The 18,514-nt window shown below is 40.6% G+C and overlaps 1 protein-coding gene across 2 annotated transcripts; it reads left to right on the forward strand.

Annotated features, from left to right (window-relative positions):
* Positions 1-2,101: 2,101 nt before the first annotated feature.
* Positions 2,102-13,590, forward strand: LOC310934612 (matrilin-2-like). 2 transcript variants are annotated; one of them, XM_083898375.1, is made up of 18 exons: positions 2,102-2,250; positions 3,972-4,116; positions 4,786-5,358; positions 5,456-5,578; positions 6,735-6,857; positions 7,180-7,302; positions 7,622-7,744; positions 8,274-8,396; positions 8,599-8,721; positions 9,039-9,161; positions 9,501-9,623; positions 9,877-9,999; positions 10,886-11,008; positions 11,754-11,876; positions 11,978-12,388; positions 12,468-12,620; positions 12,954-13,043; positions 13,345-13,590. In XM_083898375.1, the coding sequence occupies exons 2-18, from the start codon at positions 3,990-3,992 to the stop codon at positions 13,398-13,400; spliced, it is 2,763 nt and encodes a 920-aa protein (XP_083754501.1). In that variant the 5' UTR covers positions 2,102-2,250; positions 3,972-3,989; the 3' UTR covers positions 13,401-13,590. The 2 variants fall into 2 exon arrangements, with proteins under 2 accessions (XP_083754501.1, XP_083754502.1); XM_083898376.1 differs by lacking the exon at positions 7,180-7,302.
* The last annotated feature ends 4,924 nt before the right edge of the window (positions 13,591-18,514 follow it).

The following is an 18,514-nucleotide window of genomic DNA, read 5'->3' on the forward strand; positions in this document are numbered from 1 at the left end:
GAACATTTTCACCACTGCACCTTGTTGTTTATCAAACTCTAGCTAAGTTAAAAGCACCACACTGCCTCTCCATGGTACAGTGGAGCTGCTCACACATTAATTAAAACATGTATAAAACGATGTCACATGCATTATGCTTGTGCAAAATCATCACTATCACCACCATGACCTCTCATCCATCCTGTTATTTATTGGTGAAATCATCATCTCTGTTGGTATTACTACAGAAATAATGTACCTTCTTGTGTGTTTGGGTAAACAGATAAAAAGCACTAGACAGTTTGATTGATGACAGATTTAGTGTGTTTATTCTCTGTGTGTTTCTGTGATAGTGTTTTGTGAGTGTTTACATTTGATATTCATATGGTATTTACTGTAACGTAAACACAAATGCAAACAAGCTGATAGTAATGAGTGAAGAGTTGTGATTTGTTTCCTGTTTGCTTTGCCCCTGCTTGTGATCGGGGTTGAATTGCCTTCATTCATGACTTTCTTTGCAATGATGTGCGTTTTACAGTGTATATAAAGTAACCCTTTCAGCAAACTAGTATTTATTCAACTTAAAATCTTATTTTACTGTTATACTCAGCTGCAGACATAATTGTCTTCTGGTATACACATCACAGGGTTGGGATATGCTGGTCAACCCTCCTGAATTTTAAATGTAAAAGTGTGTTTCTACGGAAATGTCAAGAGCTGCTATTTATCTATTTTGACAGCACAGAAGTAGCACTGATCTGGAATCAGTTTGCTCTTTGAAGTGACTGAATGAGTTGCTCAGGAGAACCTGTTGCTAAGACTCTGGATCAGGCCTCTTTACATTAAGAGGCTCAGTAAATGTGGACCCTGGTTGTGTTTTTCAAATTAAAGCCAGTTGGAGAGTCAGTTTTCTGTCTAAACACGAGTCCGTTCCATCAGATGCAGATATACTAGCACGAGGCTCCCAGACACAAAATGTCCTGTGAGGACACACAAGTCAAACTTGAAGACTGCTGAGAAATATAAATGTTGCATTTATTTGTCTATTAAAATCTAATTATACTGACATGATGTTTGTGTTTTATTTTTGCGAAAGTGTATTAGGGCCACATGTAAAAAAAAAAAAAAAACGTTCTGAGAAAAAATAGTCATGGTGACACGTGTATGAACTCAAATTTGGACTAAGCTAACAGCTAACTTTTCCAGTCAAAGGTTTGGACACAAAATAATACTATAATTCATCATTATTGTTGAGTTGCTATCTCTAAAGCAAACGGTAGGCCTATAGCTAGCCAGTTCAGTGTTTTGCTTTTTATCATAATATTCCACTATTTTACACCATAGTTTGTGTTAGTAGCTAAAGCTAACAGGTAGCTTAAGCGAACTGAAGTTATAAATACAGCCAGCTAACATTAACGTTACATCAACAATAAATACTACCTGGCTATATTAAGCTAACGTCAATATCTTTGTAGTTACAGTGGTTTTGTTTTATTGTTTTTGTGACCTGAGGCAAAGGTTGTCGTCTACAAAAAAATTATGATTCACATCTCTAACCCATTTGGGCAAAACCAACCAAATCTATTGAACTCCTGGCTTCTTCTTTTTTTGGCGTATTTGTTTATTTTATGCATCACGTTCATTTGTGTTTTGTTCAACCAAGCTTAAAAATGTTATTACACGTCAACCAACTCAGACTACACAAATGAGCTTAGTGTTTTAAATACTTTTAACCACTAAGCACCTCAGATATGCCAGGTTTTCATCAGTTGTATGAATTACATTTATCATTGCAGCTCAAGTTCAAATTCTGAGCTTTTAAAAAGTTATAAACACAACACATTTTACTATTGTAATTATTAATCATTTAAAAACAAACTTAAAATAATGCCATTTATTAATATATGTACGAAGTGTGGAGTCTGAGGAAAGTTTAAGACTCACGCTGACTTCTTTTGTGTTCATATGAACAGGTTTATATAAAATTCAGCAGTTCTAATTCAACTACCTGCTGGCAACATGTCTGTAGAAAGTGCCTTTTTTTCCCCACTCTCTGAATAAGAGGCGAGCCCTGTGGTTGAGTCAGAGTGGGAGTGAAGAGAGAAGCAGAGTGGATGGAGTTAAGAGCAGAGCTATCACACACATTTCTGCATGTTTAAAGTTGGGAGCTACTGGACAGATTTCCTCTGCTGGGGAATCTTCTTTTGACTCATTGTTGGTATTTTTGGGAGCTTTTGAAACAGGAGTTGGAGATTTTTTTTATTTTTAAAAGTAGGTACTAAGTTTTATTTCTAAAAGCATGAGACTGTTTAGTTTGGTGGAGAAGTACAGCGATTTGCAACTTCTTGGCAGAGAAGTGAATTATTTAGGATTTCAAGAAAACATGTTCAAAAAGAGGAAACAACAACTACTATCTGTTCTGTGTTTACTTGAGATCTAAGTTAGGAAACAACTTAGTTCACATGACATGCATCATGAATAGTCATTAGAGATAATGTCCAAAACAGACATGGGGTCCCATAAAACTCATGCTGTTTTTGTGTTTGACAGTAAACATGCCGCCTTGGCTTTCAATTATGAGGAATTGGGAACATGTTTGAGTCTCCACCACACAACTGACAGAGGTGTCCTTTATTTACTATGATTATTCTTCATCATAGACCACTGTGATATTTCAGTACTGACTGACTTCTGTCAATGAAGAAAACACAAACGGACATCAGACAGATGTGAGGTCACAGGTCAAACACTGTGTGCGGTGCAACATGGATATGTGTCCCCTGAGTCTCACGTCTGCAGCTCCCATATTTACAAATGTGTTCATCTGCCCGGGGTGCCAAAACACAGAACTGTGAACCAATGTCCTCACCCTGATCAGAGCTGAAAGAGAGATGTCCACAGCGTCAAAATAGGGGATTCTCATCGTCTGACGTGTTTCCGACAGCAGCTGGTCCTGCAGCCTGAACATGAGTGGCTCACCAGGGGACTGTGGCGTTTGTAAATCACGTTACATCACCTGTGCAGCACAACATCCTGAAAAACACATGCTGATGGACTCAGACGAGAGGGAGACGTCTCCTCCTGTTTTTAAATCAAGTCCTTTCTGTTCATCAAGTCATGTGCCATGTTAGTGTGAAACGTGAAGCTGGACAAGGTCAAACATGCAAGAGGTCACTATTTATATCTTTTATGGCCATTGACTTATATGTAGCACCTCTTGACACATATACTTCATACTTTGTCACCTAAATACAAGAGAACATTTTAGAACATTTTAGAGTAATTATTTAAAAATTCTGTCATTTGGAGGCTAAAAAACCTCCACCTCTTCATTCATGAAACTATAATACACTGAAAATAACCGGGATCTTTTATTTCATTGATAATCCGACATATCTCCCTTTGAGTGAAGGAGTTTAACATATTGTACATGAACAGACAAAGTCCCTGCCAACACTGAGACAGTTGCTGTTATTTTACAGCACAGATTTCAGTATTTATGAGTCAGTCTGTGCTCTTTGGTTTCCAGTGTGCGTGGGAAAAAGTGACGAGTGAAGCTGGAGTTAACGTTTGAGTCGTACAGTGATGGTGGGTCGTGTCCTCATGTTCCTCTTTTTCCATCACATCAAACAAACAGGTTCACATCGCAACGGCTGTCCCGATGACTCCTGGATTTATGACTTAACTTTACATAGAGTAAGAATTTAGGTTATTTAAACTTTGATTGTTCTATGTCCTCAGCCCTTTTCATCAGATTCTCCTAATTTGGTGATTTACAGCAGGTGATAATACTCCTTGCACACCTGTGCAAAGGTTGTGGCACCTTGTGAAGCCTTGTGTCCTTTAGGCCTCTCATCACTTGTGCATGAACATGGACTTTCTGACATTTGGAATTAATGCCATAAATCAATGGTTATGACTCTTGATTTCATTTAAAAACACATTTTGTTGTAGGACTTGTCCTTCCTGCTATGCTTTTGTTTTTCTTGCAGTTGTCAACTCTTGTCAGAATGAGGTTCTTGGCCTTCAGCCTCGTCTGCCTGATGTGCTGTGATGCCGTTCGGTTTTACAGACGTCGTCCCAGACCCATGATAGCGAGACGGCAAAACGTCACCGCTGTCCAATCCAAACTAGTGGGTAAGTTTCTTTTTTTCAGCTGTAGATTTGTCTTTTCTGTTGAAGTCAAATATGTCTTCGTAAGCTGGTTTAGATCAGGGGTCTCACACTGGCGGCCCCCCAATCGATTACATGCGGCCCCCCACTTAATATCAGGTTAAAATGAAAACATGGTCCACGACCTCACCATCTTACAGTCAACATAGTGTGTAGCTGAGGCACAGCTGCCAGCGAGGTGATAGAATATAATATATGTTTGCTCGCAATGTTTTAATAATAAGACATTTGGTCATAATTATCCCATTATTAAATGTATCACATACAACATTCATTTACATATATAAATATGCTTGTTAACAGCCAAGCCACGAATGTTAGTGGCCCCAAAACGGCTCCTGGTAGGAATTATAATTACAGTTGTCCACACTATTATTTATGTAATTTAAAAATAAATGCCTGTTTTTGATATTAACACATTAATTTTGCATCATAAATAGTATTATTAAGTATTCGTGTGATATCATGATGCAATATTGTGAACAGTTGTTTTTTACCCCACTTTTTGTTCTCTAGGCCAGCCCCCCTCTTGACCACAATAGATGCGCATTGGCCCCCAGGTCGTTTGAGTTTGAGACCCCTGGTTTAGATGATGGAGTAAATGTCAAACCTATGTTATGTCTTCTGTCACAGAGAGCCCTTGCAAAGCCGTCCCGCTGGATTTTTTCTTCGTCATCGACAGCTCCAGAAGCATTCGTCCCCATGACTATGAGAAGGTCAAGACCTTCATTGTCAACCTGGTTCAGTTCCTCAAAATTGGCCCTGATTCCACCAGGGTGGGTCTGCTCCAGTATGGCAGCGTGGTCCAGCCCGAGTTCTCCCTCAAGACCTACACCACTAAGGCTGAAGTGGAGCAGGCGGTGAGGAACATGCAGCACCTCGCCACAGGGACCATGACCGGTCTGGCCATCCAGTACACAATGGAAACTGCCTTCACAGAGGAGGAAGGAGCCCGACCAGCGGACCTGCGCATCCCACGAATCGCTATGATTGTGACCGACGGGAGGCCTCAGGACACGGTGGAGGAGATTGCGGCTCAGGCGAGGCAAGCTGGTATCCAGATTTTTGCCATCGGCGTGGGCCGTGTGGACATGAACATCCTGAGAGCCATCGGGAGTGAACCTCACTCTGAACATGTGCACCTGGTGGCCAACTTCAGCCAGATAGAAACCCTCACCTCTGTGTTCCAGTCCAAACTGTGTGGAGGTGATGAGTTTGCACACAGTTACACGTCCTCTCTTGTTTGCATGTTCTCGTACATGAGTCTGAGTCTGTATGTCGTGTGTTTCCCTGCATGCTTTAGGTTCAGAGATGTGTGAGGTTGTGGACCATCAGTGCCAACATATCTGCGTGAGTAGCCCTGCGTCGTACAGGTGCCAGTGCAGGAAAGGTTTCATCCTCAACCCTGATGGGAAGACATGTAAAGGTGAAGAAGCTGTTAGTTAAAAAAAGAAAGTTTGTCTCACATGTTTGACTGATATTTTTCATTTTCATTTAGAGTCACAGTTAAAAGGCAGCTTCTTATTTTTTTTTTTTTTAGAAAACATGACTTGAGTAAAAGTACAAGTATCTAATATATGGTAGTCTGAACCATAGTAGTCTATGGTTATTATCATCGCCAAGCTATAACAGCAAAATTACTTTGGAAATAACATGATAATATTGTAACATTATTACCTTTTTATACCAATATTTCCTATAATATGGATATGGATATGTTACCATGTTGTTGCTGAACTGTAACGATTAGAATATTTGTCAGATTTATCTTATTTTCAGTATATAATGAAGCAAAGTTTTATTTTAAAATACAGTTTAATGTTTAATTAATATTTGAGTCCATGTCAGAGTCATAATTCCTTAATTCCAACAGTGTTCCACTTATGGATTTAAGTAGTTCAAACACCGCCTATAAATTACACTTTCAGGCGCCTCAAATTAAAAAACAGAGGTAGCATTCCTCCTGCCAGTGACGTCTCTCCACCCACAGCTGAAAAATAAGCCCCTTTGCTCTGGTGGTGGATGTGAACAGAAACAAAGTGGGGGAGTTTTCCTGAAGGAAGCGTGTGCTTTAGCAATCATCGGAGCAGCTTTTGGAACGTGGTGACACACGTGTGTCCAAAGTCAAGCGTCCTCCTATCAGCAAATCAAACAACAACAACAGTAATGACTGAGGATTTGTTCTGTCTGGAGAGTGAATGTTGATGTAGATGATAAGAATTATCCATGAAGGTGTCTTTTTTTGTTATAAATAGATATAGAAATATCTAGAAATAGATATACTGTATATATATATAGAGTGTGCTCATGTAAAAGTCATTATTCATGCAAGAAAGAGAGGGAAAGCTTCCTCATATTCTAGAAATAGACCAGTGTGATCCGGGGAATTGTGGCTGTGTGTTAGTCGTTGTCACTGCAAGTGTATGAAGAGCTGTTTTTACAGTCTGGACGACAACACCTGCAGCTTTGTACAAGAATCAGGTGAAAGTGCAATGGAATCTCATGTATACTTGGACTAAGAACTCGTGAAAACAGAGGGATTCTAACACCTGTGTTTTTCTGTGTTGTATTCTGTCACACAGAGATAGATCACTGTGCTGATGACACACATGGCTGTGAGCAGGAGTTTATGAACACTGAAGACTCCTGTGTGTGTAAATGCACAGAGGGTTTCACACTCAGACCTGATGGGAAAACATGCAAAAGTAAGTGTCATCAAACATGAAACTGTGTCAGCCATTGTGTAACTGTCCACATTAGCTCATCTATTTATGATGGCCTTCATTTTTGCATGAATTATTTGTACAATTGGTCTGTGAAGTAGAGCGAAAGTGAAAAATTAATGTTACTCGAATATTAAACAAGAGTTCACGGGGAAAATCTGATTAATTGATGAGTTGGTAAACACTGATTTAATGATTTCAAAACAGGATCACAGGATGCTTTACAGTAAAGACAAACAATAAAAGTGGTGTTTAAATATTTTGAGAAGTATAAAATGTGTGTTTTTCACTCATTGTCACAAAGAAATAGATCACTGTGCTGATGGCACACATGGCTGTGAGCAGGAGTTCATGAACACTGAAGACTCCTGTGTGTGTAAATGCACAGAGGGTTTCACACTCGGACCTGATGGGAAAACATGCAAAAGTAAGTGTCTTTGCTGTTTGTTTACACACACAGAAGCAAACAACACCTTAAAGAATTATGTGTGTCACTGTCCAAGTTCATGTTTATCATAGATCCAACAAGATTAATTGTTTATTGGAAAATCTAAATAAGTGATGTGTCTCTGGGAAGAATTTCCCCTAAAAGTCCAAACAATCCTTATGTCAAGATCAGTGCATATACTTTTCAAAACAAGGACAATAAAACCACACAAACACAACAAAACTGGGGTTACATTTATGCTGATTCATAATGTGAAAATAAATAAATAAATGACTGTTTTTCACTCATTGTCACACAGAGATTGACCACTGTGCTGATGGCACACATGGCTGTGAGCAGGAGTTCATGAACACTGAAGACTCCTGTGTGTGTAAATGCACAGAGGGTTTCACACTCAGACCTGATGGGAAAACATGCAAAAGTAAGTGTCAACAGAGGACGCTCACATGCCACTGGTGCTACACCACAGTTTGAAAACCATGGACATAGAGGATTTCTACTATTTCTCCTTACACTCATGTACTACTTACACCCTTAGAAATAAGGGTTCCAAAAGGGTCCTTCTACAAGGGCTGAGGTTCTACCTGGAACCATTTGCTTCTGAAAAACCCTTTCTCGAAGAAAGGGTTTTTCAAGTGTACTTGGTAACACTAATGGCTCCAGTAAGAACCATTTTGATCCAGAGAACCCTTTAAAACCCCTTTCCTGGTTTTAAAAGGGTTCTTGGTGGAACCTTTCAAAAGGGTTCAAGGTGGAACCTTTATAAAAAGGTTGTACCTGGAGCCAAAAAGGGTTCTCCTATGAGGACAAGCCGAGTACTTAGTGCTTTTATTTCTAAGAGTGTAGAGCAATGGGGTAACTTGGAGTGTTTGTACTATTTATGTGTCTTTTATTCAGATGTAAGCAAATCAACAATGTCTGCTTTTCCCTTTTCATTCACTGTCACACAGAGATTGACCACTGTGCTGATGGCACACATGGCTGTGAGCAGGAGTTCATGAACACTGAGGACTCCTGTGTGTGTAAATGCACAGAGGGTTTCACACTCAGACCTGATGGGAAAACATGCAAGAGTAAGTTTTTAAAAGAATAACGTTGCGCTATCGGTCTATAACGCCTCTAACACGACACATTCGTATTTACTGTACATGTCCTACTACCTCTCTCTGAAGTGGAGAAATTGCATAAAGGATATCTGACAATTAACAAGTCTTTTGTTCAGATGTTAACAGAACAGGCGTCACTCTGCTCTGTCCTGTTTTTCATTCACTGCAGAGATAGATCACTGTGCTGATGACATACATGGCTGTGAGCAGGAGTTCATGAACACTGAAGACTCCTGTGTGTGTAAATGCACAGAGGGTTTCACACTCAGACCTGATGGGAAAACATGCAAAAGTAAGAATCTAAATTCACCTTTTCACCTTTTCTTATTATTAAGATTTGCCAACAGCATTTCCATCCCCGGGTCTGCATATTTTTGGACTGTGCGAGGAACCCAAAAGATTCTCGATAATAGGTCATTTCCACAGCCGACATGTTGACATGTTTGAGTAGGAAAAGTGCAGGTGTTCCTGATATCATGAACGATCTCTGACACATGGAACTCAGTCAAATCATTAAACTGATTATATTCACCTGTGGTTTTCTGTGATCTGTCTAAAGAGTCTGCCAATGAAAAGGCCTTCATCCATAATCTGACTCTTCCCCCACAGAGATTGACCACTGTGCTGATGGCACACACGGCTGTGAGCAGGAGTTCATGAACACTGAAGACTCCTGTGTGTGTAAATGCACAGAGGGTTTCACACTCAGACCTGATGGGAAAACATGCAAGAGTAAGTTTCAAATACTTTCATCTAACTTCTTTGCTGCTTGTTGACTTTATACTTTCAACAACTTAAAGAATAATGTAAAAGAAAGATGATTTCTACAGTTTATCAAGCAACATTTATGCAACAAGATGAATTATTCATGGGAAAATCTGAATAAGTGATGTGTGTATTGGAAGAATGTTCAGTACCAGTCCTTCTGATGGGCACCAAAATCCAATTGTTGTTGTATGAAATGTCACAATGAGTGCATATAGTTTTAAAACCACACACATACAAAACAAACTGGATTCTTAATGTAAAAATAAATAATATTTTCTCCTGAATTCATTCATTGTCACACAGAGATTGATCACTGTGCTGATGGCACACATGGCTGTGAGCAGGAGTTCATGAACACTGAAGACTCCTGTGTGTGTAAATGCACAGAGGGTTTCACACTCAGACCTGATGGGAAAACATGCAAAAGTAAGAATCTAAATTCACCTATTTTATTATTAACAATTATCCCTGAAGGATATGTGTATTATGTGTACGCTGTAATTATTTATGCAAGAAAGAGCAAGAGGTTCCCCCTATTCTGATTAATCATTGAATCTATTGGAAAAATATCCTCCAGAGTAGAAGGTTGCACATGGAATCTGGTCATGTTTATGATTTAATGAGGATACTTCCAAAACATGGAAGTATAAAAGTATGTTTTTCACTCATTGTCACACAGAAATAGATCACTGTGCTGATGACACACATGGCTGTGAACAGGAGTTCATGAACACTGAAGACTCTTGTGTGTGTAAATGCACAGAGGGTTTCACACTCAGACCTGATGGGAAAACATGCAAGAGTAAGTTTCTTTGCTGTTTGTTGACTTCATACTCTCAACGTAAAGAATAATGTTTATTATTTAACTTGTCACTGTCCAAGTTCATGTTTTTAATATTGCATCAATGATTTCTACAATATGTCTAGCAACATTAATGCAGTTAGATGAATTGTCCATGGGAAAATTGGGAAAAATAAGTGATGGGTCTTTGAAAATGTTTCCAACAGCAGTCTCTTTGATGGAAACCAAAACAATCATCATTATCGTGTAAAATCTAAGGATCAGTGCATCTATCTACAAAGCAAGTTGCGTCTGTGTGTGTCTGTCTGTCTGTGACAGGCATATCTCGCTGACCGTCAGATTGCCCTGATGCACTTTGACAGTGAGCTGACTTTCTTCAAAAAAACTAAAAGTATCTCGGAATTACCTGAAATTTACCATCATAATAGTCGGCATCGCCCTCAACAAGGTTCCATTAAAAATATTTGCAAAATTTTAATGAATTTTTGAAATTCAGGAAATGATCCATTTGCCCTGAAGCACTTTGACAGTAAGCTGACTTTCTTCAAAAAACATTTGGCACATTTGTGTTGTGCCTAATGAGGTTGCACAGTGTTTGTTTTATTTTAGCCTTTACGTTAGGCTAAAATGAAAGGCTTTACCATAACTGAAAAATCTTCTTCAGCTCCCACTTTAGGAATAATTACTTCCTACGGGCACTGCACTAGTATAGCAAAAACAAGAACAACAAATCAACATCATAGCCGAGGAGCCCTGTTGGATGTCTGACTTGTCATGTTTCACTCTGTTGACAAGAAGCAATGATGATTTACGAAAGGAATCGACACACAAATGTTTTTCATGGTTAGTTTTTACAGTACAAATGTTCTTCTTTTCAAACTCCCAGGTTTGGACCTGTGTCACACAGTCGATCACGGCTGTGAACATCAGTGCATCAACACCAACATCTCTTACATCTGCAGATGTTTTGAGGGTTTCATTTTGGCTGAGGATGGGAAGAGCTGCAAAAGTATGACCATGGCCTTCTATTATAGAGACCATCACCTTCAAAGTGTCTTTTCTTTAAATATATGCATATGTAACCTGTTGTTTTAATGTGTGACTGACAGAACCAGTGCCACAGAGTGTGTGCAATGGAGTAATGGATTTGCAAACCTCTTAAGGAATAATTTTAATGAATTTTTGAAATTCAGGAAATGATCCATTTGCCCTGATGCACTTTGACAGTGAGCTGACTTTCTTTTCAAAAACAAAAAGTATCTCGGAATGACTTGAAATTTACCACTATAATAGTCGGCATCACCCTGAATAAGGATCCGTTGAAAATATTTGCAAACCTCTTAAGGAATAATTTCAATGATTTTTTTTTAGAAATTCAGGAAATGATCAATTTGCCTTGATGCACTTTGACAGTGAGCTTGTTTTCTTCAAAAAAACATTTGGCACATTTGCGTTGTGCCTAATGAGGTTGCACAGTGTTTGTATTATTTTAGCCTTTACGTTAGGCTAAAACATAAAGGCTTTACCATAACTGAAAAATCTTCTTCAGCTCCCACTATGGGAATACATACTGTACTTCCTACGGGCATTGCACTAGTATAGCAAAAACTGTTGGATGTCTGACTTGTCATGTTTCACTCTGTTGACGAGCAGCACTGATGATTTACAAAAGGAATCGACACACAAGAAATGTTTTTCATGCTTAGTTTTTTCATGTTTTTACAGTATAAATGTTCTTCTTTTCAAACTCCCAGGTTTGGACCTGTGTCACACAGTCGAGCACGGCTGTGAGCATCAGTGCATCAACACCAACATCTCTTACATCTGCAGATGTTTTGAGGGTTTCATGTTGGCTGAGGACGGGAAGAGCTGCAAAAGTATGCCATGGCCTTCTATTATAGAGACCATCACATTTAAAGTGTCTTTTCTTTAAATATATGCATATGTAACCTGTTGTTTTAATGTGTGTGACTGACAGAACCAGAGTGTGGCGATGGAGTAATGGATTTGGTGTTTGTGATTGACGGCTCCAAGAGTCTGGGCCCAGCCAACTTTGAGCTGGTCAAGCAGTTTGTTAACGGCATCGTGGACTCACTGGACATCTCCACCGCAGGCACGCATGTCGGCCTCCTTCAGTACTCCACCAAAGTCCGCACAGAGTTCACCCTGGGCCAGTACATCACGGCACAGCATGTTAAACAGGCCGTGGCCCGGGTGCGGTACATGGGCAGAGGTTCTATGACGGGCTCTGCCTTGCGTCACATGTTCGAATCGAGCTTTTCGTTCAAAGAAGGCGCCAGAGCCAGTGTCTCACGTGTCTGCATCGTGTTCACTGATGGAAGAGCACAGGATGATGTCACAGAGTGGGCTACGAAAGCAAAGAACTCTGGTAAATTCACCATCCATAGTGTGACTAAACCATTTGGTAACATAACAAACTTTAATTAAAGGAGCTTTTTGTCTTACAGGAATCACCATTTATGCCTTGGGTGTTGGCAAAGCCATAGAGCAGGAGCTGAGACAAATTGCCTCAGAGCCTGATGAAAAGCATCTTTATTATGCTGAGGACTTTGAGAAAATGGGTGAAATTACAAAGAGGCTCAAGATGAGGATATGTAAAGGTAACATTTTACACATGGTTGGACAACTGTTTACTGCACTATTACACTGCAAACACCAAACTGGATGGAAATTACATTAAGAATTAAATAAAAATATTGTTACAAAATGATTACAATACTATTATATACACATTTTACACACGTTTTATAACACACGTTATGTAACGTAATATAACATTTGAAAATATCACATTGCCAATAACTCAGTGTTATTACAATGAACAAAATGGTGCATCACTGCCACCTGCTGTCATTGTGATTTCTAGAGTGAGGATAACGGCAAAAGAATTAGATCCAAGAACATTTTCTCAATCATTTACTGTTTTCCCACAGAAAAACCTGAAGGAAACATGTGCCTGTGTGAGAACTTGATGCTGTTTCAAAAGCAGGTCACTGACAAATTGAAGAACCTGATGCTGAATAATATCCTTTTCACCACTTTACATTCAATATGTTTATATGCTTGCTTATTTTCCTTGTATGAATGAAAGTAGAATTTTAATTCTAGACATTTTTGCTGCTTTTCCACAGTGGATGACACATTAACTCTGAGTCATAAACATGTAATAATAGAGTTCCAACATAGTTTCGTTTTGGTTTACCAAAACTTGCAAACATAAAAAATAAAATTATGTATTAGCATATATTTGCTGATGTGCAGTACATAAATATGCAGGAAATAACCTAACCTGTGTTTTCATTTGATTCCTTAACCTGTCTTTACTTGAAGCCATGACCGAGAAGATGGAGCTACTCGAGAATGAACTTGTCCATTCATAGACTTCTGAGATGTGCCCATTTATCTCTCCTCTGACCAGCAATTAAGCATTCTCAGATCCTGCAATGTTGTCTATATGGATGCTATTTATACTCTTTTGTATACAACGCAATGTATTTTGTCTGAAACGGTCTTTGTTATGTTCTATTAAGTCGCATGAGTAACTCTTTAAACTGGGAAATGGCAACTGGATTAAGTTTGGGACTTATTCTCTTTTGTTACTTATTGTCATAATAATAAAAAAAAAATCTGAACAACACTGACCTCAGCAAATGATAAAACGGAAGATGTGCTACTCTAAACTTTGCCACAAGGTGGTGAATCTCCAGAGGAGATTTTCACAGAAAGGGGAGGAAGCATTATCCATGCATGTGCACCTCCTCCTCCTCCTGTATGAACTGAGAGCCTGAGCAGGAGTCAGTCAGTCACAGAACAACCAGCTGCACTGCCTGCTCTGCTCTAATGCTCACAGCAGATTGTTTGTCTAGGGCCAGAGGTCAGCAGGCCATGCATAGACACACAAACCAGAGAGATTCCAGATTCTCCTAGGAACTAAAGAGAGAGGCATTAGCTGTTCATGAGTCCAATGCCAAGCAGCCTCTGCCATTGCTAAAAAGAGAGGTTGGAGCTTGTGATTCCTCCTCAAAAGGTTCCACGTTTTTTTTTACATTTTATTATTTTTGTAAATCTAAGTTCTTTTGTCAAACATGGGGTGCTCCTCATCCAGTGCACAGACTGTTGAGCAGGAGAAAAGACCAGGTACAAAGCCAGAGGAGAGCAATGGAGAGACAGCAGGTAAGTGCTGAGAACTACTCTAAACTATACTCTGTAAACTTTGTTCTAAGTAGACAACACCCTCGTATGTGTATAATCACAGTAACTGTACACCACTTTTGCACATGTATGAACAGTTTGTGGTTTCTCTTCCTTTCCCACTGAGGGGGGTGTGACTGCTGCCGGCACGTCTGGCACATTATGTACTTTTTCACTCACACTACTGCACAAAAAACTTCTGGCATGTTGAGCTCTTTTTCTGTGAAGGAACTAAATTGTTTGAACCCATTCTACTTTATTTCATATACTGTATGTTTTTACCTCATTCTATAAAGTGCACTGAGGTTTAACATTGTCTGGTAGATGTTTAGCTATAGGATTGCATACATGCAGTTCCCATAGAGGGGGCTGTGTGAAACCACCTGGGAATACTTAGCAGTGGAGTAGCATTGCAGCCTGAGGCTCTCCTGCCTTTCAAAACTAACCTGTTTACCATCACATTGTCTGACTTGTTAGATAGTGTTTGAAATATTTGCACATGCAGTCTGAGCTCATTGCCTGTGTGGGTGCCCACCAACAAGCCTGACACAGTACATGATTGTCCATTCATAGGTCCAACAATGTACAGGCAATGTCATGTCATGTCATGCCCAGCTGCATGTACAGTATGTTCTCACTGCACCCACCCATCCCCCGAGTGCATACAACATGACAGTGTCTCAGTTACTGCCCTGATTAGAACATGTTCTTGCTTCTGAGCCAGTCGAGCTAATGTTGGGGACATTGTCTCTTCAGGCAGCAGGGATCACCTGGACAACTTTGTCAGGCTGATGTCAGTATGACAAGAAAAAACAGTCATTGTCCAGGCAGCCGCCTCTAAAAGTGGCTGAATGCGCGAAGGTTTACATTCACACAGTGTACGGTCTGTTTGACACACCAACAGTGTGCCATCCAAGTCACCACTGGTCCCATCCCCTGTTGTGCTTGTGGCCGGAGTCATCTTTGGCTGCTAAATCATGTTGACACACGTCTGCCTCCATGCCTCTGTCTCGACCCAAACATCTACTCAGTTCTTTTCAGCAGAGTTCTGATCTGTATCTGGCTCAGACAACAGCTTTTCGTTTGGCAATATCAGGTCTGTGATTCTGAAGAACATGCTGGAATTGTTTAAAAGACAGACAAAAAACAATATTAATAACAATTCTAGTTAAAAGTGTGATATTGTAAAACATGTCACTCGTGCACTTCCACCGGCTCATTTTCATTCGAGTTGCCAGACCGTCACATTCCTTTCCAGCCATCACTCTCAACTCTTCTCATCTCGTCTGACAGACAAAATCAGGAAACTGCAGTGTAAAAAAATCTTCCTGTTCGGCCAAATGAACATCTCATTTGTCAACAATGTGGTCTAACTTCTCCCTAGAATAATAATTTACTACATCAAACTTTTCGGTTATTACAGCTTTTTGTAAAAAAAAAAAAGAAAAAAGAAACTGACATCCATTTCCTGGCATTTGATCAAAACTGTCCACTGTTATACACTATTGTTATTCTTCTGCTATAGTTTTTCAAAGGGCTTGTGCACATGCAGTTAAAACAGCAAAGTTCAGGAAATAAGAATTACTGCATAACTCTTCTCAGAAAGCAACAAAGCAATTGTCACAGGTATTTTCTTTTCATTGAGAATGATTTGAGCGCCTCAGGGCTTCAGACTAACACGGGCGTTAATAAATCGCAGTTCAGCTACGGAAATGAAAGGATGTTCAGCACGCATTCTGTGCCTCTCTTATTTCCTGCTGTCCGCTTTGAGTTAAGCTGCAGTCCTGCTTCACTTTCATGTATTTAGTGAGATAAAACAATCTACTGAAGATAAATGATCGCTCATGTGCATATCAAATTTGTTTTTTGTTTTTTTTTTAAAATGACAGTAGAATATACATACTGTAGACAAGAATGTGCTGTTAACAAATTAGCAATATTGTGTGGATTATTTAATGTCTTGCTCTGGTGCATGGTCAGACATATTATTGAAAAATTATGTGCTGATTAACTGACAAAACCATTCGGTTTCTGAGTTATGTTGTCAGTGTTACAGATTAACAGGACATAAACAGCCGATAGGGCCGACAGAGATTGATTAGTGTTATGATGTAAATCCTCATCACGCTTTTGTTATCCTGTCTTGACAGTACTCAGAAATGGCCACATTGCAGAAGATGCACAAACCATCGAGGACCAAATGCAGCTGCCTTTGCAGACTGCCTTATTAAATGATCTTCAGCCAGGAATCGATGAGGAGGAGGGGGCAGTGTTAATGGCCCTGGAGGCCCAGGAGGATCTCGGCTCAGGAGAGGATCTTCTGACTACTGCGGAACCACAGCCAGAACCTGATGCCCCTGAAGATCTAGCTCCAGCCCCATCTGTGCTTACAGAAGCTCCAACAGAGGTTCTAGTAGAGGCTCTAGTGGCTCCAGCTGCAGCAGCATCTGTGGGTACAGAGTCTCCATTAGAGGTTCCAACAGAGACTGCCGCAGCAGTTCCAACAGAGGCTCCAGCTGCAGCGGTAGCAGAGGTTCCAACAGAGACTCCAGCAGAGGCTCTATTAGATGTTCCAACAGAGGCTGCAGCTGTCGCAGAAGTTCCGACAGAGGTTTCAACAGAGACTCCAGCAGAGGCTCCATTAGAGGTTCCAACAGAGGCCGCAGCTGCAGCAGAAGTTCCAACAGAGACTCCAGCAGAGGCTCCATTAGAGGTTCAAACAGAGACCCCAGCTGTCGCAAAAGTTCCAACAGAGAGTCCAGCAGAGGCCCCATTAGAGGTTCCAACAGAGGCTCCAGCAGAGGCTCCATTAGAGGTTCCAACAGAGGCTCCAGCAGAGGCTCCATTAGAGGTTCCAACAGAGAGTCCAGCTGTAGCAGAAGTTCCAACAGAGAGTTCAGCTGCAGCTCCAGCAGAGGCTCCATTAGAGGTTCCAACAGAGGCTCCATTAGAGGTTCCAACAGAGAGTTCAGCTGTAGCAGAAGTTCCAACAGAGAGTCCACCAGAGGCCCCATTAGAGGTTCCAACAGAGGCTCCATTAGAGGTTCCAACAGAGAGTCCAGCTGTAGCAGAAGTTCCAACAGAGAGTTCAGCTGCAGCTCCAGCAGAGGCTCTTACTGCATCTAATATCACCGTTGCAGCAGTTGAGGTTGTTCCTACTGTGGATACAGCAGCCCATGTAGAACCTGTTGTGACTGAAGCCGTGTCTGGGGACAAAGCCCTTGTCGAGGCTGCAGAGGAGGCCCCCATCGTTGAATCTGTTGTAGCAGCGCAGGTACAGGTTGTTGCTGAGGAAGTTCCTGTTGTGGCACTAGAGGCCTCTCCCGAAGCAGCCACGCTTGCTGTTGAACCTGTTGTATCAGAGCCAGTTTTGGTAGTGGAAGAGGCAGTGACTGTGACTGCAGAGGCCTCAACAGAAGTGGCTGTTCCTGTGGAGACACTGTCTCCACCTGACAGTGTGGCACCAGAGACTGCCTCAGTGACACCAACGGGATCCTCAGAGCCAGGTGAAATTCCAGCATCTCCATCAAGTGAGGCTGCACCACCAGCAGAAGCTGTAGTACCAAATGAAAATTCAGCACCAAGTACGTCCTTTGCACCTGTGGAAGCTGCTGTGCCTGTAATAGATACTGAGGTTGCTCAAGCAACTATTCCAGCAATGCCTGCAATATCTCCACTCACAGCTCAGCCTGATGATGCTGAAAAAGCCACAGAACCTCCTGCACCTGCTGCTGCCGAACCAACCCCAACACCAGACACTTCATCATCCTCACAAACAACTTTAGAAGCATCTCCAGCAGTTGTGCCATCTGAAACCATGGTGGGCAGTGCAGACCCAGTACAGGAACCTGTGGTTGAGCCCAAAACAACAGATTCTGGGGTGCCTTCAGCACCAGCCCCTGAACTGTCACCCAAAGGTATGCCTCAAGACTACCCTCTTTTCTATCCTATGACTAATTTACATTCTCTTTGGCTAGTTCAAATACTTTCTATTTTTTTAAATAATCCTCCTTCAGCAAACCCTGAAGGGTGAAAAGAGTGTGTCATTAGAAAGTTAAAGTAGACTTTGTTCATTGTCAGTGCATGATAGTTGAAATGTGACATAACTGCAGTTCAACATAATAGTCTGACTAGTAATATAATTAGAATGCAAACCTCTGATAGGTCACCACCAAAATGAAATAATTTCTACCTTAGTTCATAACCTACATCCCCAGAATATTTAATCCAATTAAATTCTTTACTTTTTGAGTTATGCTGCTCAGTAAAACAGACAAAAGGTCCAAAACCATAACCTCTAGGT

This window comes from Microchirus variegatus (genome assembly GCF_963457635.1).
Source record: "Microchirus variegatus genome assembly, chromosome: 1".
NCBI classification, from domain to species: domain Eukaryota; kingdom Metazoa; phylum Chordata; class Actinopteri; order Pleuronectiformes; family Soleidae; genus Microchirus; species Microchirus variegatus.